Below are 26,189 nucleotides of genomic sequence, written 5' to 3'. Positions count from 1 at the left end.
GAGCTGTGTCTATACATGCATTCCTAGTTCTGCCAAGCGTCATTCATCCCATTCTACATGGGAACCCTCAGGTATAGTATTTAGAGCAAACAACATCTGCTTGGCTTCTATTTGGAGTAATCTTACATTTGCAAAATGTTACTATTTAGATCTGAGAGTCATGGTGACAGCTGCTTGGATGACAACCTTTGTACTAACTCTTCCTTTCCTCCTCCCTTCCTTCACCCCACCTCCCCTTCCCCCTGCCAACAAAACCTCCATCTTCAGATCCTGATCCCCAGGGGTTTGTGCTGTGCAGTGTGGCAAACTAGGAAGAGTTACCTACCTTGTAGCTTTTTTGAAGATGCAAAATATCCTTATGGTAAATGCCTAGACTGATTATTGTTTGGGATCACCGTGCAGAACTAGCAAATACTCTGATATGTGCATGCATATATTATACCATTCCTGGCTAGTGTCCACCAAAGTATAACGTATAAAGAGTGGAGTTGAACATTTTTTTTCCCGACTAGAACATAAACGAACCCTGACTGCAACCCCAGCAATGCTTGGCAGGTGATTTCTTTGACAAAGGTATGTAATATTTTGTTGCATCATCATCATAATAATAATCCTTGCATTTGATATAGTGCCTTATCACACCGTTGAGACGTCTCAAAACGCTTCACCAATAGATGGTAAAGTGGATTGACTGTATTTTGTGTGTGAAACGCGTAACCATGAATGTGATACTAAGATATATATGATACGCCATATATGATACTCTACTATCATGTAGCGTAACAAACAATATAATGTGGCACAGCAGAGTAGAAGGCAGTTGTTTGCCAGGATATTGTTCAACCCCCATTCCATTGATCCCTAATAATAATCCCTCCAAAAAAACAACAATAATAAATTGGTCATTTTCAATCCATGACTGTTTGTGGGACATTGCTGTGCGAAATTGGCTGCCGTGTTCGCCCACAAATATACAGTCAATTCACTTTACAGTGTGTTCTGTGAAGCGCTTTGGGATGTCCTCCCGACGTGAAAAGCGCTATATCAAATGCAAGGATTATTATTATTATTATTATTATTATCCCACTGAATCGGAGCAGAAGTGAGGCTACTCTATGTGAGGGTAGATTGTCCCCCAGCTGCTTCCTCGTAGCCATGTCAGTATGGAATTGGTAGAAGCCTAGAGCCATGTCTCCTTGGCCTGTTCTCATATCAACAGGTCATAATGTATGAGCTGAGGAGAAAAATAAAGGAATCTGTTACTCTTACCAACAGAATAAAAGATTACTATTTCACTAATTCTGCTCTCATTTCTTGTGTAGACTTTTAAGATTTTTATTTTTAAATTGTTGGCATTCGTAAAGTGCTCTGAAATCCTTTATTAATAAGATTGGATATTCTAGACAACAACATGATATTGCTGTAAATAGCTCCAAAGACTACGTGAGGTTTCCATTATTAGAATTGTTGGCCGGCTGATCAAAACTGACACTGTAATTCAGTTTCAATTTAAACTGACACTAAAAGTCCCACAACAATAGCTCTACCCAAATAGAACAGGAGTCCATGACCTGAGTTTCTGTGTGATCGTTATGCTGATCATATTATGTTCATGAAAATACCTGGTTAAGTGGTTATTGAATTCTTTACTGACTGCTACCAACTATCCAGCTGCAATCGGTCATTCAAACAAATGTTTTACTTGATCCAAAACGCCTTCATGAGCATCCTTACGTAAAGGCTCCATAGATGATGTCAGAAAAGCTACAATTTGGAATAAACACTATGCATTTAGAAAACATAACTATTGAGACTTGACAGCTGTGGGTGATAGCCTTTGCCCAGTCCATCCTAGCATCTATGATTTCATAGTTTTGAAAGTAGTGGTTGTAAAATAGTTCCTTCATACTGAACACACAAAATCATTTTTTTCACATTTTGCAAATCATGTGCTGTGCATATATTATGTACGATTTAATGACTGGGAAATTGTTATTATTCAAGTTGACAGTTGATCATTCAGTTGATTTGTATGTTGAAACAACCTTGAACTCAGCAACTTCATAAAATAAGTTTCCCTAAATAGTTTGCTGTGGGTTTTGTGACCTATGCCTTTAGCTATGAAAGGGAGCTTTTATGAATGATTAATTGCTGGATTGACCAAAGTACTTAGCTGACATATTAAAGGATACTTGATACACGTAGAGAGTCTCTCAGAAACCAATTGCCCGCATTTAATAATTTGGAAGTGATTTTGAATATTGGAATATTATGTAATATGCACACTTCTCAACTATAAAGTGAAAGCAGATGCTATTACCTTACAAAATACCCATTAATGCAACAGGTTAGTTTCAGTGTTTGAAAACCAAAATCCAAAGCCGCTGTACAACAGTGTTCAGGTTTAATTCTTTATCCTGTAGGATAAGCTCTCCGATACACTACCCCACATGAAGGACATTATATAAATGCAAGTTGTTGTTATGTTTTTATTGAAGCTATTCTCTTCAAAAGCTGTCTTTCTGCAGCAAAACTATCAATGTGGGAAGCTAAAGAAGTGATCAAATGGAAAATGGTGAATGGTCTGAAATCCACAGTTGATGCACTCTGTAACACACACACACACAGCATATCACTTTTGCTTCTTTGGAGAAAATGATCGGTCTGATAGTTGAGAGAGTAAATAGATTGGCATGACAAAAAAATTGCACTCAATAGCTAAATCAGGAAGACAAAGCAACAACCTATTTCAGCCAAAATGATTGAAAGTAAGTGTGTCTTTTTTATATAACAGAAGCAGTGGAACATAGTTCCTGTTAATGCAATGAAATTTCTACATGTTAAGTTAACATGTACAGCCACCATTTGTACAGTTAAATAAATCACTCCATTAAACAGTGCAACAAGTTCATCTACTGTCAATATCTACAAAGGCAATTATGAAATATATACAAATGCTTGCAAATCTTGAGTTTGAAAATAATTCCACAAATGTGCTTATACAGTACCCAGCACAGCTTATATTTTGTATGCTTCTTAAGCAAGAATTCAAAGCAATTGGGAAACATTGTTTTTTGTTACAAATAAAAGAAAAAACAGGCAATTTCTAAAACAAACAAAAAATTGTGGAACTTACATAAATATTGAATATTTGGTAAATAACTTAGACTATTGATATCAAGTAAATTTTCAACATTGGTCACCATCTTGCCAGTTAAAACTATTCATGTTACAAAAACCTGAACAATATATGTCTATATATTATATTGAATTTTTCACGCTCATATCGATGAAATGTACATGCATGCGTGTGCTGCAGACTGAATTTTAAAAGCTAAAAAAAGGTTGCATTCGCTATCAGCATTTCTAAGTATTGGCTAAATTGCAGGCAGCATGATTAGAAAGAGAAAATACAGCATTAGGACTCTGAAGAAAAGTGGTTAAAACTATATTCTTTTGTTGTAAATGATTTCCAATTGGTATGAATACAAACAGAATGATACTGAACATACAGTACATAGTACCAGTACATATAAAAGTGTTTTCTTAAGTATCCTTTTGACGTGTAAGGCAAGACCAGATTTTTCCAAACACAGTCAACTACAAGTACGAGCAAGAGTGGATTTAACCAAGATTTTTTCTTTTTAAAAAAAAGTTGTGCATGCAGAACATAAACTTCGAGAAAGAAGTAAACTCTTTATGTGCTGATCTAACCTTGCTGAATACACAGGAGAGTTCAAACCTTTACTATGTTGCTTAAGAACATTAACAGTAGTTTGAGAGTAACAGATATTGTTCAGCTGGCAACGATCCGAAAAATAGCTTCAAGCACAGTACAACACCAGGATATCTGCAATTGTACCATGTTTTAGCAATACTGAAAAATATGAAATATTATTTCACCTTTACTCATGCTGTTGCCGTGGAAGCAACAACTGTATGAAATAGCTCTTGAAATATACAGTAACACATTTGCAACAGACAAGGAGAGGGTAATCAAGGTAAATATCTTTACACAAAAACTGCGTAACATATGAAGGAACACAAATAGGGGTGCCTCGCAGGCAAGTGTTACTGGCGGATGTACACATCTCGGTTCCACTCACTGACGTCATTCCTTTTTTTCGACACAACATCACTATCCCGTTCGTAGTATCGATCCTTTGATTTATGCCGACTCCGCTGTTTGTTACGTTCATTGTGGTCCTGTTCTCGGTCTCGTTCCTTCGACCGATGTCGTGATTCTCTGTGCCTGTGGTCACTGCCACCTTGTACTTCCTCCGTGTGATTGTGGTCCTGGTGCGTACCGTAATGATCCCCGTGGCTTTCTGTGTAATCATCCTTTGGTTCTATATATACAGAATCCCTGCTGTCTTGCATTTCTGAGTCAAATGTTTCCTGTCTGGACAGTCCCCGGCTTGCAGCACTACGGTGATTGTGGTGGTGTGCGGAAGATGAAGGTCGGTGATGGGACTTTTTCACCGGTTCAGTTTGTTTCTCCTCCTCTATGGAAGCAGTCCTCTCAGGTGCTGATCGCTCGGGTTTTGTTTCTCCCTGTGTACCCTGGTTAGTACCACACCATGCAACAACCATGTTAGTCAGAGCTTCACACTTCAAGAATCATTGCCCTTCAGTCCGATTAGTTTACAAGCTGATAAACCACACAAATCATTTCCTAAATCTAGCAGTAGCTTCATACTAAATTTAGATGAAAGACAGACAACTGGTTTAAGGCACGTTTCAAAATATACCTCTTTTTACCGTGCTTTTTTGGTTTTTTGGTTAACTTGCCCCTCCCTCAGCTTCCACCCGCAGCTTGGGTGCCTAGCCAACACTGTCAAGCACTTTGAGATGTCCTCCCAATGTGAAAGGCGCTATATACATGTAAATTCTATCACTAGTCACTTTCCCTCACGACTGAAACTAAATGTTAATTTAATACTGGTCAACTGTATCAAATCAAACCACTAAAATCTGACGAAGGGTCGTGGCCCCGAAACGTTGACTCACTTTCCTTTCTGTAATTTACAGCTGGAACCATTTATAGAGCGTAACCCCATTGTAAGATAAGGTAAGCTAGAGCGCGCAAGTTTGCTTACAGTGCCTGTGGGCCTGTGGTACCGGAAGTATGGTACACCTCTGACTTCCGGTGTGGACTGGTGAACTCCCTGTGCATGTGCACAGTGCTAGATCCAGAAGTGGTACCAGTGACCATTCATTTCCCCAGATCTGTTGAGCACGAGATCTACTTTTCTGGACGTAAAACAGCACATTATAACGGGCCTACTCAGGTTTGCCCCCTGACCTGTTCCTCAGATACATTGACAATTGTGTTGGGGCTGCAGTTAGCTGGAAAAATTCACCAATTTCACTTCCAGCCCTCCATAACATTCACATGGTCCATCTGCGACACTTCCCTTCCCTTCTTCGACTTCACCATTTCCATCTCGGGGCATAGATTATCAACAGACATCTTTTACAAGCCCACCAACTCCCACAGTTATCTGGACTACACCTACTCCCAAACCGTCTCCTGTAAAGACTCCATTCCCTTTCCCAGTTCCTCCACCGCTGTCGCATCTCCTCTGACGATGCCACCTTTCACGCCAGAGCAACTGAAATGTCTTTCTTTTTCCTCGACCGAGGATTCCCATCCACTGTAGTAGGCAGGGCCCATGACTGTATCTGCCCTATTTCCTGCACCTCTGCCCTCACACTTTCCCCCTCTCCCCAGAATCGTGATAGTCCTCACCTTCCACCCCACAATCAATAATTCTCCACCATTTCCGGTACCTCCAGCGTGATCCAACCACATATCTTTCCTTCCTCTCCCCTCTCAGCATTCCGAAGGGATCGTTCCCTTGTGACTCCCTGGTTCATTCCTCCATCACCATCAACAATTGCTCTCCTCCCCCCAGCACCTTCCTATGCCAGTGCAGGAGATACAATACCTGCCCTTTCACCTCCTCCCATGCCGCTGTCCAGGGGCTCAAACACAGTTTTCTAGTGAGACAGTGATTTACGTGTACTACCACCAATGTAGTTTACTGCATTTGCTGCTCATGATGTGGTCTCTTCGACATTGGGGAGACGAAACGCAGATTGGGTAACCGATTTGCCGAAAACCTCCGTTCTGTCTGCAAGCTTCCGGTTTCTTGCCACTTCAACTCTCCATCCCACTTATACTCTGACCTCTCCATCCATGGTCTCCTACTCTGATCCAATGAACCACAGCGCAAGCTCAAGGAACAGCACCTCACCTATCTGCTAGGGACCTTACAGCCCTCTCCTCAATATTAATTTCAATAATTTCAAACCATAACAGCTCACCTTCCCCCTCCCTCTCTTCTGTGACCATTACCATATCACGTGGGTCCCAGACACACCTTTTTCTCTCTCTGGTCTGCCTATTTTGTTGTAACTCCACCCCCCCCTTGTTTTGCATTATTAACACCGCTTTTCCCCTGTTTTTTTGCAAACCCCCCCCTTTGTTTTGCATCACTAACACCTCTTTAACCCATCATCCCCCGTCCTCTACTCCACTTTCTCCTTTGTCTTCTTTGCCCTGCCTCCCCCCCTCTCTCTGTTAGTCCTTTAAAGGCCAGTGGCCCTCTGCCTTAAGCACTCAACAGCTATTTATTGGGTTTACTTTGATGATTAATCACAGTTACCACAAACAGGGTTAAGTGATGTTCTCATGCAAAGCTCCAGCCTGTTATAAACATGTAGGCAAAGAAACCTAGGGGTATTGTCTCAGATGCTATCCTGAAGTTGAGAGGTAATCAAATGTTTCCATCTCCAGCATGATCTGATTGTTCTGAATCTCTGTCTTCCTTTGTCCTTCTTCCTCTGTGTCCCAGAAATAAAGGTTGGGTTGGAGAGAAGTAAGAACATGTACCTGTAAATTGGAGACTGGCGCTGGGCTTGTGGGAAGGGCTGCAGTTGCAAGTGTGCGGCTGAGGAGAGGGTTGGGAGGGTTGCTGCTCGGGGGATGTGTAGCCCTCCAGTAAGCTTCCAGGTAGTCAGATAGGTGTTCACAGGCATCTTCCAGCTGATTTTCATCCAGAATCACGTCGAACATTTCCTGTCAAAATTCAGAAAGTTTTTTAAAAGGCGTATTGTTTGACAACAACAACAACACACTGCATTCATATAGTGCCTTTCACATCGGGAGGACATCCCAAATTGAAACCTAAAATGCTCTCACCCTTCGAACATTCTTCCCCGCATGAAGGGTGCTTTAGAAATGTTTTGGTTGCTTTTTAAAGACAATATCTGTATTCTGTGTGGTCAAAAGTTCAAATATGTTCCTTTCCATTTCATGCTTAGGAACGTTTCATATCTGTAGTTATTGATAAGTGGCAAATTTTAGTCTTTCATTTTATAGTTTACCAGGCTCCACAAACATATTATCCCCATTCTCACCAGGCTCCATTGACTCCCGTATTCTCTAATGGATTCACTTATCATTCTAGCCTTCAAATGCGTCTATGACCTTGCCCCAGCTTACTGCTGTTCTCCTCTGGTCCCATTCCCTTGCCTGCCTCTTCCTTCTCCATAAATTCAGGCATGCTTCATGTCTCAAACTACTGCCCCATCTCCAACCTCCCTTTCCTCTCCAAGGTCCTGGAATAAGTTGTTGCTTCCCAGCTTCTCTCCTTCCTCTCCCGCCACGCCTTTCATGAAACCCTCCAATCGGGTTACCATACTGCCCACAGCACAGTAACAGCCCTAGTCAAAGTGACAAATAATATTCTATTCATCAGCGACCAGGGCTTCTTCTGCCTCATCGTTATCCTTGACCTCTCTGCTGCCTTCGAACACTGTCGACCGCTCTATCTTCATCCATTGCCTCTCCTTTCACCTCTGTCCTTGACTGGTTCAGATAGTACCTCTCACAGCACTACATCTCCACAAATGATTTCTCCTCTAGCCCCCGCACCATTTTGTGCAGCGTTCCTCAGGGCTCTGTTCTTGGTCCCCTCCTTTTCAATATCTATATGCTCCTTCTTGGTGACATCATCTGCAGACATGGGGTCAACTCACTCTGCCTCTGCCCCTGACTCCAGGACCATTGCTGTCCTGACACAATGTCTGTCAGACATCAAGTCCTGGATGAGCGCTAATGATATGTTCTCTTGATTGACTCCTAGTCAGTGCCTCCACCTCAGGCGCTAACAGCATCACCAGCCATGGCTGCACACTCCACCTTACTAAGCGAGTCCAGAACCTTGGCGTCTTGTTTGACCCTCAACTATCCTTTCTATCCCTCATCTGTGCCATGACCCGCTCTGCCTTCCTCCACCTCCGCAACATCGCCCAGCTTCGCTTCACATCGCAGGCCACCGAAACCCTCAATCACGCTTCCATTACATTGAGGCTTGAGTATACAAACTCCTTGTTTGTCGGCCTCCCCAACTCCTCCCTTCATAGGCTGCAGATCATCCAGAACTCTGCAGCCTATGTCCTCTCCTGCACCAGGCTCCAAGAGCCTATCAACCCCATTCTCACCTGACTCCATTAACTTCCCATCGCACAGAGGATACAGTTCAAGATCCTGGTCCTCACCTTCAAGGCCCTCCATGGTCTTGCTCCCCTCTACCTCTGTGACCTCCTAACCTCCTACCATCCAGCCTGCTTCACGTCCCCCGCCTCGCTTGCCACTATTGGCAGGTGGACTTTCTGCCACACTGCCCCCACCCTCTGGAACTCCATCCCCCAGTCCCTCCACCACAGCCGCTCTCTTGCCTCCTTCAAGACCCATCTCAAGACCCTCCTCTTTGACCATGCTTTCTATCACCCTGCTTCCCCCCCCGCACCCCACCTTCCCCATTCCCGACACCCAGCTCAGGTCCGAAACTCTGACTGTCCAGCACCTTGGGATGTCCTCTCAATGTGAAAGGCACTATGCAAATGTAATTTTGTTGTTGTTGACCCTCCATTATTAGGAAAGCTTAGTTATTCTGTCCTTGTTCTCTGCAACTGTCTCCCTAAATCTCTGTACTTCATATCCCCCATTCTGCTTTCAAAATCTTTCTAAAAACTATTTATTGGACTGCAACATTGGCTACTTCCCTGCTACCTCTCCCCCTCCTCCCACCATGCTTTGGCTTTCATTCCATCTATAAAGAACTTTGAGAAGTTTCCCTTTGAGAAAGGCACTTTGCAAGTGTAAGTTATTACTATTGTAACTTTTATCATTGAAATGAAAAGTCAAAGTTATTGCGCTAAAAAGTTTCGAATGAAAGAGTTATTTTGGATTATCAAGTGGGCATTCCCAAAAGAAAGATGAAGGAGGTATTAAGAAGCATCTTCATATCCTAATTTAAGATGGATCCTGTCATTTAATAAGCTTTTAATTTGATCTGGTTTCAGACAATCGAGCCATAAAAGCACTGTACCTACACCGCCACCACTGCATGGAAAGCACAGTTGAAGTAAGCAGCCTTTAATCTTTGGAAACCCCTGTAAAATATGCAAGGCCCCTGGCTTAGATGACATTCCCACATATGTCAGTAGAAGTAAAAATAGGCTGCTGTGTCGCAGATGCTGCTGACTCATCTTGGCGTAGTTGCATGAGTTCCAGCAGTCCCTATAATGCCAAAAAGCCCTCTGGTGCCTCACTCACATGGCTATTCTTTATGTAGGAGTGTTAACAGACTGCTTAGCTGATGTGGATGGTAGTCTGAACTATATGCCAGTTGATCCTGCCCTTCCCTAACATCAACCACAACAACAACAAAATTACATTTATAGAGCGCCTTTCACATCGAGAGGACGTCCCAAGGCCTTGGACAGTCAGGGGTCAGGACCCGAGCATGTGGGAAGGATGGGGTAGGGGTGAGGGAACGCAGAGAGGTGGGAGGGCGACCGAAGGCACGATCGAAGAGGAGGGTCTTGAGACCGTCCTTGAAGAAGACAAGGGAGGAAGCGAGATGAAGGGACTGTGGGATGGAGTTCCAGAATACGAGGATAGAGAGGCTGAAAGCCCGGCCATCGATGGTAGGGTGGGTCGTGCAGGAGACATGGAGCAGGCTGGAGCCCGCTGAACGGAGGGAGCGGGCAAGTTGGTAGGGAGGCAGCAGGTTAGAGAGGCAGGAGGGGGCAAGGCCATGGATGGCCTTGAAAGTGAAGATGAGGATCTTGAATTCGATCCTCTGAGGAATGGGGAGCCAGTGGAGTCAGGTGAGAGTGGGAGTGATGAGGTCACTGATTCAGGTGTGCGAGAGTACACGAGCTGCAGAGTTTTGGATGATCTCTATCAATGCACATACATTGTTTCTTGGAGAAGTGTTGGTTGTTATCAGAAACAGATCCTGACTGATTCCACTCACCTGCAATGTTTCCATTGTCAACCTAACTAGCGAGTATTAAACCGGTTAGCTTCCTGGCTTATATACTAATACTTGGCTCAATTTGACTCAATGGTACATTTTTGTTTGCTGGCTACTCAGCACCTTGATTTTCTATGGGGCACAAATTATCAAAATTCTGAAGTACAGTTTGTTCGTCGAGATATATTTGTATTGATGTATTGCATTTTCTGCAAGCCTTCGAATTAACATTAGAAAAGCTCTTGGAATCCTTCTTATTTCTGAGCTGATGGTCGTGTGGTATTGAATGGTGTATATTATATGCAAAAATATGAAGTACTCACTGGAGGACACTGAGCCAGCTTGTCGGCTGCAACCATTTGGACATTCAGGTGTTTAGCCTGGGATTTTCCTCTGGACTTTATTAATCTTTGTAAAACCTACGAGGAAGTTTCAAGGAGAAGATTAATAAGTTGCCACAAACGTTCAGCAAACGTAACTAGCATTTGACAAAATGCATATAAAATATTAATACTATTAATGCTTGCATTTGATATAGTGCCTTTCATATCAGGAGAATGTCTCAACATGCTTCACAGGATTTGTCTATAAAAGTGCAGTGACTTTGTATTTTGTAAAAAAACGTATTAAAACATCTAAACTGACCAGTTGATGCAAGAATTATCGTATGTATAAGTGAATCAGTAAATTGAGTGGTATTTAGCAACTCATAACTGCTTGCCCTTTGGGTGTCAGCTTTGCTCAGTTGGTAGCTGTTATTTCTGAGTCAGAAGGTTGTGCGTTAAAGCTCACTCCCACTTCATGGGACTTTTAACTTACAGGCTAGGCTGCTGCTCCACTACAGTGCACGGGGAGTTAGCTCTACAATCTTAAAAGCGCTGTCTTTTGCATGAGATGTTAAAGCAAGTCTGCAAATTATGACATTAAAGATACCATAGCACTATTCAAAAAGAGAAGGGAGTTTCTCCTGATGTGCCAGCCAACAATCCTCCAGATAAAATCTGTCATTCACTTTATGGCCGATTGTGGGACAATGCTGTGTGTAAATTGGCTGTCATGTTCGCCTACAAAGTATACTTTACAGTAAAATCCTATCCAGGACTTCGAGGCATCCTTCTGATGTGAGAGGATGATTATTATCATTTAGTAGGTAAGATTGTGGAATTACAGTTGATAGTTACAATTTATAGTTTAATATCAAGAAGCACGAAGAAAGAATTACAGAAACACTTGTTTAAAACAAATGATACAGACTCACAAGCATTCATAAAGAAGAATTTACCTTTGGAGAAGAAATCTTTACGTAGACTATAATGGGAGCCAGGGACGTTTTACCCAACTGAGCTGGATGATTGATTGTGTCCGCATCAAGAACCACCAACTGCAATGTTCTTGCCAGTTCAAAAATCCTTTCAATTTCACTCTGCACTTCAGCTACAATGGAGGAGTTAAAAACACTTCAATCAATGCAAAAAATCTACAAACTTCAAAATGTTTAAGTGATTTCCAGGTTCTCTGAACACAATTTATAATGTAATATTAGGTACAATTCTTTTAACCACTTGAATCAATACAGAGAATATGTTGTCCTCAGGTAGCTGAAGAGAATCTGACTTTTTACCCTTTCTATTTGTTTTAGAATTGAGAACAAGAATTCATTGCTACTTTTTTTTCCTTGTGTCACACATCAGTTGTAGCTAACTCAAGTTGATCTTGTCTCAAGTCACTGCCAATGGTGATTGGAGCTGGCTACTAGTTGTCTAGTAATACTCAGCCTTGAGAGAAGACACCATAGAAGAGATCTCATAGAGGTGTATGAAATGTTAAATGGGATTGAAATACCGTAGTAAATCCAGAAAAATTCTCTAGAATGTACCAAGTCAGTAGAACACAGTACATAGATTTAACGTTGCAATGGAGCATTTTTTGAACAGATCCTAGGAAGTTTTTCTTAGATGGATAGAAAGGTTAGAAAAACACACAGAGAGAATCAGAGAGAAAGAATCAGAGCGAGAGGGATAGGCTGAGAGAGAGTGAGAAGAGCTGACAGTAAAACTCCTGACAGAAGAATTTGTGCTAGTACTGTAGCCAATTTGTATCCTGCGTCAAGATCTATTATCTGCATCATTTCCATATCTTCAATGGGTCTGGCCCCAATTTGCGAGGATAATGACCTTTCTACTGTATCTATTGTTATACTGCCTTATCGCACCTAATTTTCATCAAGCGCAGTGGCCATTCAGTAGGCAAATGTCACATTTATTTTATAGTCGCACGGCCCACAAATAGCCATGTGGCTAATGGACAATTATTCAGGAGGACTGGTGGCCACAACTCACAGTTACTTTAAATCAAGTTCCTCACCAAGCATCTTGTCCAAAGATATATGAGACAAGAGCGGACAATCTGAAATATCACATTTCCAAATACATCACTGGAGACTACCACAGGCTCAGCTGGAAAATGACTGTGAAATAGCCTTTTACATCACTAACAAAATCTTGCATTTATATAGCGCCCTTCAGGCAGGTAGCATCTTGGAACACTTAACAACAACAACAAATTGCATCTATATTGCACCTTTCACATAGGAAGGGTCCCTAGGCCCTGGACAGTCAACTATTTGTCCTGAGCTGGAGATTGGAATTGAGGAGGAGGAGGATGAACAAAGGCACAGTCAAAGAGGAATGTCTTAAAATGGGCCTTGAAGGAGGCAAGGGAGGGTGGAAAGGTGAAGGGGTCTTGGATGGAGGCCCAGAAGATGGGAGTAGAAAGGCTGAAGGTGGGTAGGACAAGGACATGGAATAGGCCAGGGACATGGAGTAGGCCAGTGCCAGCCAAGCGGAAGGAGCGGCCAGATGGGTAAGGTTTTAGCAGGTCGCAGAGGTAGGGAGGAGCAAGTCCATGGACAGCTTTAAAAATGTGGAAGAAGATCTTAAACTCATTCCTCTGGGGAGACTGTGAAGTTGGGTGAGGATGGGGTGACAGGTTCATGGATCTTGGTGTGGGAGAGGACACAAGCTGCAAAGTTCTGAATAATCTGTAGCTTGTGTAGGTAAGATTGGGAAGTCTGGCGAGCAAGGAGTTGATAATAGTCAAGCCTATGCGTGACAAAAGCGTGGATAAGGGGCTTAGGAGCCAGAGGTGAGAGTTAGTAGCAGAGGTGGTTAATGTTGTGGAGATGCGGAAGGCAGAGTGTGTCATGGCATGGATGAACTTTAAGGTTAATTAATGGAGAGTGAACTTTAAGAAATTCAGTCGGAGGCCAGCCTTTCATCGCTAGTAAATGCAGAGTGCTGCACTTGTTATCTGCCGTTTGCAGATGGATTTGGTTAAGAGATTAATAGTCCAGAGCAGATGTGGTTGGCAAAAGGCAGAGAGTGGGCACAGATTAAATAAGTCTTTTGATTCTTTTTTTTCATAAATGGAGTGTTCGTGTTAAGCATTTAGAGCATTCGTTTCGCAAGCGAGAGACCTGGGTTTAATTCCCAGCCGGGCAAAATGTTGGGCAAGTTTCCTTACTCCGCATGCCTCTGTTTACCTAGCTGTAAGTAGGAACCCGGTTCTTAGTCGCTTTTCCAGGGGTAATAAATAATTCCTTCAAAAAAATAATAATAAATTGGTCACTCAATCCACAATTGTGCAAACGTTTCGCCCACAAATTATACAATCAAATCACTTTACAGTATATTCTGTGAAGCACGTTGAGACGTCTCGGAGACATGATAATGTGCTACATGAAATGCAAGGATTATTATTATTATGTGGGATTTTAAGGATGGCTGATGGTCAAACAAGACACCAAGATTCTGTACCAGCTCAGTGAGGTGTAGAGTGTGTTTCAATCACACAAACGATGTGTGATTGAAAGACTCAAGAGTGAAGAGGACTGGATCATTTCCTAAGGCAGGAAGCCTTATCTGTACAACTGTGCTTGAAAATTCATTATTTAGTTTTCTGCCACATTGGGGCTGAAACATTGTTTGTTGGGTAAACAGAAGCACAAGTGGGGCCTCAAGATATAATATTCTTTCTTTTGACATAGTGTCTTTTATATATTGCCTTTTCATAGGAATTATTGTAAAGTGTAGTCACTGTAATTTGTAGGCAAATCCTGCAGCCAATTTGTACACAGCAAATGTCCCACAAACAGCCCTGAAGTGAATGACCTATTTTATCCCAGATATTGTTGGCCAGGACATTGGAACAAATACTTCTCTTTTTGAATAGTGCCACAGATCTTTAATAATAATAATAATCCTTGCATTTGATGTAGCACTTTATAACATCTTCAGGACGTCTCAAAGCACTTCACAGAATGTACTGTAAAGTGAATTATCTATAGATTTTATGGGCAAAACGCAGCAGCCAATTGCGCATAGCAGTGGCCCACTAACAGTCATGGATTGAATTGACCAATTTATTATTTTTTTTATATAATATCCATCTGAGCAAGCACATAGCTCCTCAGTTTACAGTCTCATCTGAAGGACAGCCCGCTCTCCCAGCACTGCATTGGAGTGTCAATTGGACTGTGAGCTCAAAGTCTTGACATGGAACCCACAACCTTCTTCTAGAGGTGAGAAATGCTAGTGAGGTATAGAGAGCATCCACAAATAGTGATGCTGTCAGTACCTACGGAGGGGAGGCACTGATGGGAGCTTATCAGGAGGGCCTCCGTCTGGTTGACATTCAACTGGAGAAAGTTAGCTCTCGTCCAGAACTTGATGTCTGACGGGCAATCCCTTAGGACAGCAGTGATCCTGGAGTCAAGGTTGGAGGCAGAGAGATAGAGTTGAGTGTCATCTGCATACATATGGATGTTAACCCCATGCCTGCTAATGATATCACCGAGTGGGAGCATTTAAATATTAAAAAGCACGACCAAGGACAGAGTCCTGAGGCACACTGCACATGGCGGTGTGGAGGCTAGAGGAGAAGCCGTTACCGGATACAATGTGGAGACGATGGGAAAGGTAAGAGTGAAATCAGGCAATGTCAGATCCATGAAGGTGAAGTTGAAAAGAGAGACGGTGGAGAAGCATAAATTGGTCAATAGTGTCGAAGGAAGCAGAGAGATTGAGAAGGATGAGGAGGCAGAGAGAGCCCTGGTCACAGAATGTCATTTGTAACTTTGACTAAGGAATTCTCTGTACTGTGAGTAACATGGAAACCAGATTGGAGAGGTTCCTAAAAGGAGTGGTAGGAGATGAAAGAGTGAAGCTGGGAAGCAACAATATTCCAGGACCTTGTAAAGGAAAGGTTGGAGATGGGACGGTAGTTAGAGAAGAAAGGTAGGTCATGGGACGTTTTTTTGAGGGTGAGGGCAATGACGGCTGTTTTTAAGGGGGAGGGAGCTGTGCTAGTGAACAGAGAAAGGTTGACAATGTCTGTTAGTAGGGTTGCAAGGAGGTGGAACTGGGAGGTGAGGAGAGGGCTAGGGATGGGATCAAGATAGCAGGTGATGGGCTTCATTTGGGAGATGATCGAGGTGACAGAAACCGGGGCAGCGGGGTCAAAAGTGTGGTGTCAGAGATAGGTGAAGGCCAGAGGGGCGGAGGTAATGGGTGGCTGCGGAGTACATTTTGGAGGAGAAGAACAAAAAAGAAATGGGTTTTTGGGACATAAACAACAACATTGCATGTATATAGCGCCCTTGAAATAGGATAACATCTCAGAGCATCTCATTGTGGCGGGATTGGAAATTGAGAAAGAGAGAAGAGGGAGATGACCTTAGGCATGGATGAAAAGGTAGATTTTAAAGTGGGATTTTGAGAAAGTCCTATAGAGTCCTGTAGCTCAGTGGTTAGAGCACTCGCCTCGCAAGCGAGAGACGTGGGTTCTATTCCTGGCAGGGCAAAATCTTTGGTAAGTTTCCTTACTCCATCCGCCTGATAATAATCCATCAAGAAAAAAAACAATAATAATCAGATGGATATTATATTTAAAAAATTGGTCAATTCAATCCACGACTGTTTGTGGGTCACTGCTGTACGTAATTGGTGCCGTGTTTCGCCCACAAATATACAGTCAATTCACTTTACAATATATTCTGTGAAGCGCTTTGAGATGTCTAAAAGACGCAAAAAAGCGCTATATCAAATGGAAGGATTATTATTATTATTATAGATCAAAAGGGGGCTAGAAAGATGGATAGTATCAATGAGTTCTAAAGGTTAGGTATACAGTGACTGAAGAATCAAACGATTCTTCTCCAGGAAACCAACCTCATGTACATTGTACCAACCCATAATATTCCAGCTCTGATCTGAAATGTTATCAGAGCGGCATTTCTCATGAGGTTTCATGATGCACGTAGACTTTCTTGGAGGAAACACATTAATTCCCAAAGTACTTTTCCAGTACAAGGTGCCAATTACGCAGCCCACTTCCCTGCCAAGCACTTAATAGTTTTGATTGTCTTAAAGATGTCATGAGCTGCAGATCAACTGTGTCCATCACTTCAAGTACAATGAGTGGAACCAATCTGTCAGAAGATTTCAAAGGTGTTAGCGCTGAGAAGACAGAGGAGCAAAGAATGCACCCAGCCAAAGGGCAAACATAAACAGAAAGAGCAAACCTTACGTCATATACCTACCCAAAGCATCTGCAAACCGAAGGCAATAATGAAGCAAAAGAATAAAAAAAAAGCCAAGACAATCAGGTTTGTACAAAGCACAGACTTAGTTAAGAAGCAGTGGTTGCAAATAACATATTGTACATACAGCACCAACACACATATAAAAAAACATTCACCATTTACTTATGTAAAGAGTGCAGATATGCAGTACAGTCAATTTCACAGGATGGCTGGTGCAGCAAATGAAAATGTCACACTGGTTTAGTAGACAGTTCTTTGGTGAAAATGTGATCAAAGAATATTGCTGGGGCTGAATTGAAAATGCCTTAAATGTTTGAAGAGTATATAAATAAAAGAATGACACCAGTTCAAGAAATCTTCTGTTATACCTAAAGTGGATTACTGGGAAATCCCATTGTAGCGTTCTTCAATATAGACCTTCAACCACTTCACCTTTACTGCCTCTACTTATATAGATTTGACTTTACTTTACCTAACAGGAAGTGTGGTACACCAGGTTACTGGGGCTGACAGGCCTCGCAGTGAACAATGTCCGCCTTCTGGGTTGCTGGGTCACCATTGATGTAATTTTCTGCACACCTACACACATGTTTTGTGCAGCACACACAAAACGGTGTTAGTATTGTTGCCTGCACAGTGTTCCTATGCTTGCAACTTGTAGGAAGTTACATCGGCAGCAACCTGACAAGGTGCAAATCAACCATTTTTTCATGACTCACTTCATAGTCGTTGAGACACTGGATCCAGCCAAGGGCACTATAGCAAAGTTTCCCTGTATCAAATATTCATTAGTAGACATCGTGAATTTGATTTTATTGGAAATAATGTGAATTTACTGTAAAAGATATAAACAAACTCATTTAATAGTCACACAATATTTTTATTGTCTAAAGCGTACTTTGTGCAGTTTAGTTATCTGTCAGAGTTGATTCAATTGGGTAATATGTTTTGAACCTGAACACGACATACAACAACAACTTGCATTTATATAGTGCCCTAATATACAGAGTAGCATCTCAGAGTGCTGAACAATGGGTCGTTTGACACTGACCGAGGGAGTAAGGGGAGGTGACCATAGGCACAGTCTAAGAGGAAAGTCTTCAGGTGCGATCTGAAGAGGGGCAATGCGAAGGGATTGAGGCAGGGAGTCACAGAGTTTTGATCGTTCTATGATGGGGAGCCAATGGAGCCTGGCAAGGAATAGAGTAATGGGGATGCGGAGTTTGGTGCAGGTGAGAATACGGGCAGCAAAGTGTTTTTTAGGGTGAATCCAGTGACTTTGTAATTCTAGGTGATTAGGGCAAATACTCTATTCCCCTGAACTGATCTTGTTGGCGCTGATTTCTTACTGGTCAACATGATTTACATGGATTCCTAAAGGAGGTGTTCTTCATGATGTGAAGTGCATTTATCTTGACGTTTTTATGATGACTTCACTGGTTGCAAAATGAACTATTTTCTATTGCACCAGTGCAGGAAACCAATGCATACAACTGAGGACATTGGAAGCATGGAGAACACAATGAGACTCAACAATGAACATCATTAAATATTTACTAAACACTAGTTTATTTTAGCCACAGTTGTCAATTTTAGCTAGGCGTAGAAATGTGTAAACTCCACACCACGGTGGTAGACACTCAGGCTAACAGACTTACCCAAGCTGGATCTGGTGTTAGAGCGTTCGATTATTGCATGCTTACTGGGATTATTTAATACTGAGCGTTTGGCAAGGGAGATGTCAGCAGTGACCCGTGTGATTGATATCCTGCATGAAAGCAATTAAGAAAGGCGATTAACAAAAGAAGGTTTGTATTTTAACACTTAAAACTCAAATGTTGTTCTGAATAGAAGCAAAACACAACACATTACAAATGTACATATATATAGTGCCTTTCACATACATACATGGGATTGGCACATCTTGTTGTTTCATTACAAATGCCTTGGCCGTTCGTTATTTAGTAGTTTAGAAACGTTAAAATCAATGGTGTTGTAGAGCAGCACTGATGTAACATGCTTATTGCGTGAATACGGTTTTTAACATGGTTGGACTCTGGACCCATTCAAACAGCTCCCTCACTTCCCTTGCACTGTCTAGTTTTCACGTTAAAATCAGCAACGTCCAGGTTATCAGGTGGCCGCCAATATCACATCCTGGTTTACACAGCAAACAGGAAATGACATTGGCAGCAACCTGATGATAAAAAAGCTGGACATTGTTCAGCTTAGTGTGTGAACTGGCCAGCCTGCAGGGAACAAACCAGGCTATGCATTGCTGAGTTTGTGACACAAATGCTGTGTGATTGAAATACTCAAGAGGTTGAAGAGGATGGGATCATTTCCTCAGGCAGGAAGCCTTATCTATACAATTGTGCTTGAAAATCTGTAATTTAGTTTTCTGGCAAAGTGGGGCTGAAACGTTGCTCATTGAGAAAACAGGAGCACAAACGGTGCCTCGATATATAATATTCTTGCTTTTGATATAGTGCCTTTTACATCGGGAGCACATTTCAAAGCATTTCATAGGATTTATTGTAAAGTATAGTCACTGTAATTTGTAGGCAAATCCTGTAGCCAATTTGCACACAGCAAATGTCCCACAAACAACCATGATGTGAATAATCTATTTTATCCCAGATATTGTTGGCCAGGATATTGGAACAAACACTTCTCTTTTTGGATAGTGCCACAGATCTTTAATATCCATCTGAGCAACAAGATAGCTCCTCGGTTTACAGTCTCATTTGAAGTACAATTCAGCACTCTCCCAGCACTGCATTGGAGTGTCAACCTCGACTGTGAGCTCAAATTCTTGATATAGAAGCCACAACCTTCTGCCTCAGAGGTGAGAGATGCTTCCAACTGAGCCAGACTGACACGTATTAAATAACATACACGGTGTTCCCTGGATAAGATGCACTTTATGTCACTGAACGCATTTTCAGATCCAATGCTATAATAGTAAATAATAATCCTTGCATTTGATATACCGCCTTATCACGTCTTTGAGACGTCTCCATTGCTCCTTTCATCCCGTCATTTCCCCAATGAGTGTTTATTGCAATCCCCCTCCACCGCCAGGGAATGGGATGTCAACATTGTTGGGTCATTCTTTGAAAGGTGATGGTGTAACACAGAAAGTGGGCCTGCACCTTTAAGAACACTACTCTCTCTTCAGCTGTGGGCAAAAAGAAATTCAAAATGCTAAATCGTTCTGACTGTGACATTTAAAGCATTCAATGTGAGCGTTAGGACAGATGATAGCCAGCAGCACAGAGAGGGCTTTAGTCCACCCATAGCTCCTTCTTCACTTATTAAATAAAAATAAAATTCTGTTTACAATAGAGAATGTTCTGCTTGGCAGCACTTACCTTCCTTCGAAGCTGTGTTTCAGAAAGTCAAAAAGTGCTTTTTGCATCATGTCCGTCACCTAAAGAATAGAACGCAATGTAAAGTTAAACCTTATGTAGAAACAAACGAAGAACTTAAAGCCTAGATAGCAACTGCAAGAGCAATCTCTGCGTTGGGACCAAACTTTTTTTAAAATAAAATATAGATGAAAAAGTTTCAAGTATAATATCATTACAATCTTTGCTTGAAATATTTCCTGGTTTCGACTATGAGACTTAAAAATCATACAGAATTTTGGAAAATGTTGGCTTTGAAAGCCAGTTCTCTAGCAGTTCTTATAAAGGTTTTGCGCACGGATGTTGGTGAACACAGGGTCAGGCTCGACTGTGATGTGTCCCACGGTTGAATAGGCCTGTCAGCACTCACTGTCAAAGCCTACACTTGAATTATGGCCACTTGTGGTGCCAGAGGCACCCAGCTCCTATGAAACCATAGCCCATGCGAAGGGAAAGAAGTCAAATGCCTTCAGGTGAAGAGGTGGGGAGAAAATTGACAGGGAAGAAATAAACATTCAGAAAACAGACTGAGTTGGAGGAGCGTTCCCATGAGCTTGTATCAAGGGTTTAAGGATATCTGTTAAGAAATACTGCAAAATCACCCACATGCAAAAAATAACTTCCAAAGATCTATTCGTTTAAGTTGTGCTTTGAACATTTATTTGAATTTGAATTATAAAAGTAATAATCCTTGAATTTGATGCAGCGCCTTTCCCATCAGGAGGACATCTCCCTCCCTCCCTCCCTCCCTCCCTCACTCATCTCTTTCAAGGTCCGTCTCATGATCTACCGCTGTGACCGTGCCATTCCCCACCCCACTTTGGCTCCCACCCCCAGTTTGGGTCCGAAACCAAGAGTGTTAAACACTTGGGTTGTCCTCCCAGCATAAAAGATGCTGTGTAAATGTTAAGTTGTATTGTATTGTCTCAAAGCGCTTCACAGGATATACTGTGGGGTGTAGTGTCTGTGTACTTTTGGGTCGATTGCTATAAATGGAACATGACACATACCAAAAAAATTGTTGATTTGCTCATCACTTATATAACAAATTTTACATTTCTGTTGATAATAACAAATGCAGTCAGTGTCTGTGCTTACCTCATATCCCTTCAGAGAAGGCCCCACTAGCACTACTGGTCTCATTGAAGGCACTACATCATAGGGAGGGATGTGCTCAGTCTGTGCAAAGACAACATTTTCTCAGAAATGTTATTGACAATCTCCACTGCAAACCTAGAGGCAATGATTACGTGCCCTTGCACGGTGCTTTATTTCAGTGACACATTTCAAGCAATTGGACTATTTGCAAGGTTATATTTCTTGTAAAAATTGCTGAGAATATTTGCATAAATCAACAGTTTTTATGGCAATTTGTTGCTCTTGTTAATACGGTGAAAGTGTACATAGGTGGTTGCAGGCCTCTATGTAGAATAATAAATAATTATTGCATTTGACATTTTACCTATAATCGGAACAGAGGCAAACAGGAATAGGGGGAGGCCATTCAGCCCACTGAGCCTATTCCACCAGGTTCTTAGATTAGTTTGGATGAAGAAGGCCCTTCAACCCATCTGATCTCATCCTCCCAGAATACCCATTTCACCATCCCCTTGTCATACCATCTATCACCTTTCCTTGCAACCTGTTCCAGTCATTGATTATCCTCTGCATAAAGAAATACTTGATATCTGTCCCTAAATTACCCTAAACCTATGCCCTTGTATTATTATCTAGATACATCCATCCTAAGGTATTAATCTGGATTTACTTTTTCAATCCCATTTAAAATGTTGCACACCTAAGTTTAAAATTTTGTACAGATTTGACGATTCAGTATAAAACCTTTGTTTAAAATTGTTTAAAAACTTTGTCGGGGATTAAGCAGGACGGCAGGATCTGGGCAGAGATTGGCTATTGTAGTTGTCACTCATCAGGGAGGGCATTTCCCGATTTTCCATGTAACCAGTTTTCCCCTTTCTGATATAATGCACTATTATAGCCTTGTTTCGGAGGCTGATGAAGGATTGTGATGCCACCGTGAATTGGAGTAGGTGTTAAGTGGGCATGAGATCTGATCTCTGCGAAAATGAAACAAAGTGCACTGTGGGATTCAAAATGCTCGCTGTGAAATAAAAGTCAGCAGCTGCTGAGCAAACAAGGATCAGGAGCAAATGGTGCTAAGGGTGGCAGGAATTCACACTAGCATTGTAAATATTTAAACAGGTTAACACATGGGGACACCGCAGGAGGTTGAGAAACACTGACCGCAAAATTCGGAAGTTTTTTGCCTAGTTCAGTTTTTACAAGAAGTCCGAACCATGAAGGTTACAGGGAGTGAAATTTCACCTTGGTCCATTTTCTTAGTGCCTTAAGATTGCACAAGCTTTGACAAATTCTTAAATGTGGATGGTGTTTTTACATTTACAATAAAAAGATGGAAGGACATACTGATACAGGTTTAGCTCATATTAATGATGTGCTTTATGCACCTGGTACATATGTGGAACACTGAGTCTAATTTGAATACTCTTAAGCATGATGATGGGTTTCCGCATGTGTGGAGTATATATGGAATATACCCGGCTTATCAAAAAAATAATAATGCTTCCTGATTTTGGTAAAGGAAAGCCTTTTGTTTTCAATCTTATCAGAATCCTATAGATGCCAAGATGTCAAGTATATTCGAAGTGGCTCACGCTGGGGGAAATCAATATCTTTTATAATTGCAACAATGGAAGATTCAAAGAATATTTTTTTCCTATGTTAATTTCTTTCTTTATTATAATTGATGCTGCATTTGTGGAAAAAAACAATAATTTTACATTTGTGTAGAGCCTTTCACATTGGAAGGAATTCTCAAAGTGAAACTCAGAACATAAATAATTATTGCTTCACTTTTCATTTGCCCATTTGTTTGTCGACCCTGGTTTCATAACAAAATAAATTCACTGTACCTGCATTTTTCTAATCCTTAACTCGTGCAGTCGATATACAATAAATGTAATGTATTGAAGACAGATTAGCATTGTTTGCTTATGTTACAACTATAAGTATCGAGTTCAATTATTTCAGCAAATGATTGAATGTTATCTGTAGTGGCAGAATGAATGATAACAATTACTGAAATAGGCTGTAGGTGTGTGTGATACTATAGTAGCTAAATGAGCAGAGATATGGAGAACTCCCTGTGAACTCTATTTTGCAAGGGTGCGTGTGAAGAGAGTTAATGATTTTAGATTTAGCAAAGTAAGTCTTTTCTATAGACAATAGCTATTTTGCTTTTCAAATTGAAATCTATGACTTGATTTAGTGAAATTAAAACCTCTGATGGGTCCCTGCAGAAAGAAGCATTGGAGAAATCTGTAGGGAAGTAATTCAGATTGGAATAGATTGAAATAATTGCAGTCGAAACATATTCACTCTTTGTTTTCTTTGAGTTTCTTTGCAGTTGAAACATGATTCTGCACTGGACCACTTCCAAACAAGAGCAAAGTTTCCAAATATACAAGTTCTAAAAACAGTGGCAGCAAATGGTTCATTTTTCGGATCACACCTTAAGAACATGACACACAGCATGCTCGATCACAAAAGACAAACACAAGCATGTAGCATAACAGACACCAAGTGACAAATAACATAAAGGTTTCATGCAGGGCTCAGAGTAGGTGGACCAGGCATGTAGCTTCAATCAAGTACTCTTTTTTAAAAAAAAAACTATTTCTCAAATGAATGCAAAGGTTTAACAAAACCACTGAGACACCAGCACGATATCAACAGTGCTTTTGTTAAGGCTGCATGATAGATTGCAATGGCACCAGCAGCGTCTACTGAGGGTTGGTCTTTAAGGTCTCTTTTTAGCTGCTCGAGTAAATCAAAATAATCGCAAGTGGAATTCCTTTGACTCAATTCCATTGTAAGAATTTTTTCAGCCGTTGGAGCTCTTTCAGACTGACTGGAATGTAGTTTTCAACGCATATGGTGCCACTGACTCAACTAGGAGGTGAGAATGCAGACTTACCGATTTCTGCTTCTGTTTAGCTACAGAGACGTGGGAGAAAAACAAAGAATAGCAGAGCATGCGTGTTATTGACTTTCCACAGGGCACAAGTGGCTACAAGACTTGTTGAGTGGTGGACTGCTGGTTACCACGTGCGACAGATTGCAGCTCAGAAATAACTGTTACCTTCTTAAAGAAGGGTATTCTTTTCTCTTTAGATTGGGAAGATGTTACACTGTTTACATTGGTTAAAGGGGAGCGGTGGTTTGCTGGGGTATCATTGTCTTCTGCATCTAAGCCCATGGCATCTAGATCAATAGCTACATGAACAAACGGGTCCAGGTTACCAGGTTTCGGGTTGGGGGGGAGGAGGTGGGGGGGGTAGGGAGAGAAAGACAAAGGAATATATGAGTTGAATGAAAATGAATCATTTAAAATAAAGCAACAATATAAATAATATAACTCAAAATATGGCAACAAAATACAAATCATAATAATCCTTGCATTTGATATAGCGCCTTAACACGTCTTCAAGACCACTCAAAGCACAGAATACACTGTAAAGTGAAGTGACAGTATACTTTGTGGGCGAAATCGTAACTAATAAAACCATCAAGGTACACTACACAGAAAAAGGAACAAGAAGACAATGGGGGAGAAATTCCACCTGGGTCTAGATTTATTATTATTAGAACTCATAAAGCACAGACATTTACAACACAGAAGAAGGCCATTTGGCCCATTGCGTCTGTGTCAACTCCCTCAAGAACAATCCTTTCAGTTGTATTTACCTGCCCCTTACCCCAAAATTAATAATAATACTCGCACCTGATATAACAACTTTCAGTTAGGAGGACACCTCAAAGCGTTTCACAGGACGTACTGTAAAGTGTAGAGATTGTATTTTGCAGGTGAATCCCTACTCAACTCTATTTAGTTAGTATTTCAGAGCATGCAGAATTTGATAAATTGTTGAACTCAGTCTCAACTGTGAAGTCAGCTTTCTGCAGGTCTTAAAAGAAACTTCCAGAAAAACACTCTCAAAATTAAGACTGCGTTTAAGAATTTGCCAAACTATGTACACTCTGAAATGAGAAGAGAATAGGGTGAATCCAGGTGAAATTTTTATCCTGATATATGTAAACGTTCAACTGAAACACAGAAAAGAGGTTACTCGTTAAATTTTTACAAGTATCCGATAAATTTAAGTTATTACCCTCACCCCTAAAGGTATTGTGCCTTTCGTGTCAGGAGGATGTCCCAAATTGTTTCACAGGATATATTGTGAAGTGGAGTAAACTGTGTATTTGTGGGTAAACACGGCATCCCAATTGCGCACAGTAGTGTCCCACAAACAGCCATGAAGTGAATACAAACAAGGGTGCCCACATGTTTCAAGTCACCTGTTTCTTTAAGTGAAGGAGAGGGGAGTTGCTTGATTATTCCATTTAATAAACAATAAAGCAAAAAGGGATTTTTTTTCGAATGGAATTGATAAAATAACAACAGAAAAAAAACCTTGCGTTAATATAGCACCCTTCACATGGGGCAACGTCTCAGAGCACTTAAATATAGTGCTTAAGTTTAGAAAGTATGATTGAAAGTAACTGGTGTGACAGTTACTTTCCTGCGCTGACACCACCATTCTCAGTGCCAGTGTCCATCAAGTTTTGTTGGTCTATTCAACCTCCGTGGATCATGGCATTTGACTCTCGGCTATCGGGTTGCTAAACAAATTGCTCAACAGCAGAAAGTGTGATCACTGATTTCTAACATCTCTTTGGTAAACACAGTTTCAGTTGGAATTTCCTCTGGTTCCTCAGCTATACATTTCTATGGTTTCATAA

General features: G+C 41.3%; 1 protein-coding gene across 4 annotated transcripts in view; it reads right to left on the bottom strand.

Moving 5' to 3' along the window:
* Window positions 1–3,101: 3,101 nt before the first annotated feature.
* Window positions 3,102–26,189, bottom strand: part of LOC103176297 (voltage-dependent L-type calcium channel subunit beta-2) — a 76,312-nt gene continuing 53,224 nt past the window's right edge. For 3 of the 4 annotated variants that reach the window (XM_007889749.1, XM_007889750.2, XM_042346893.1), the window contains exons 6-13: window positions 24,529–24,662; window positions 21,444–21,524; window positions 20,310–20,368; window positions 18,594–18,703; window positions 11,617–11,768; window positions 10,658–10,753; window positions 6,899–7,084; window positions 3,102–4,563 (exon numbers count right to left, since the gene is read on the bottom strand). In XM_007889749.1, the coding sequence (XP_007887940.1) occupies window positions 4,072–4,563; window positions 6,899–7,084; window positions 10,658–10,753; window positions 11,617–11,768; window positions 18,594–18,703; window positions 20,310–20,368; window positions 21,444–21,524; window positions 24,529–24,662 (1,310 nt within the window). In that variant the 3' untranslated portion in view covers window positions 3,102–4,071. Of the gene's footprint in view, window positions 4,564–6,898; window positions 7,085–10,657; window positions 10,754–11,616; window positions 11,769–18,593; window positions 18,704–20,309; window positions 20,369–21,443; window positions 21,525–24,363; window positions 24,384–24,528; window positions 24,663–26,189 lie in introns of all 4 variants that reach the window. The other variant, XM_007889751.1, reaches the window with a different exon arrangement.

Source organism: Callorhinchus milii, unplaced genomic scaffold, assembly GCF_018977255.1.
Source record: "Callorhinchus milii isolate IMCB2004 unplaced genomic scaffold, IMCB_Cmil_1.0 Scaffold2, whole genome shotgun sequence".
NCBI classification, from domain to species: domain Eukaryota; kingdom Metazoa; phylum Chordata; class Chondrichthyes; order Chimaeriformes; family Callorhinchidae; genus Callorhinchus; species Callorhinchus milii.
Note: the sequence above shows the minus strand (reverse complement) of the source record. Positions and strands in the feature narration are given on the sequence as shown.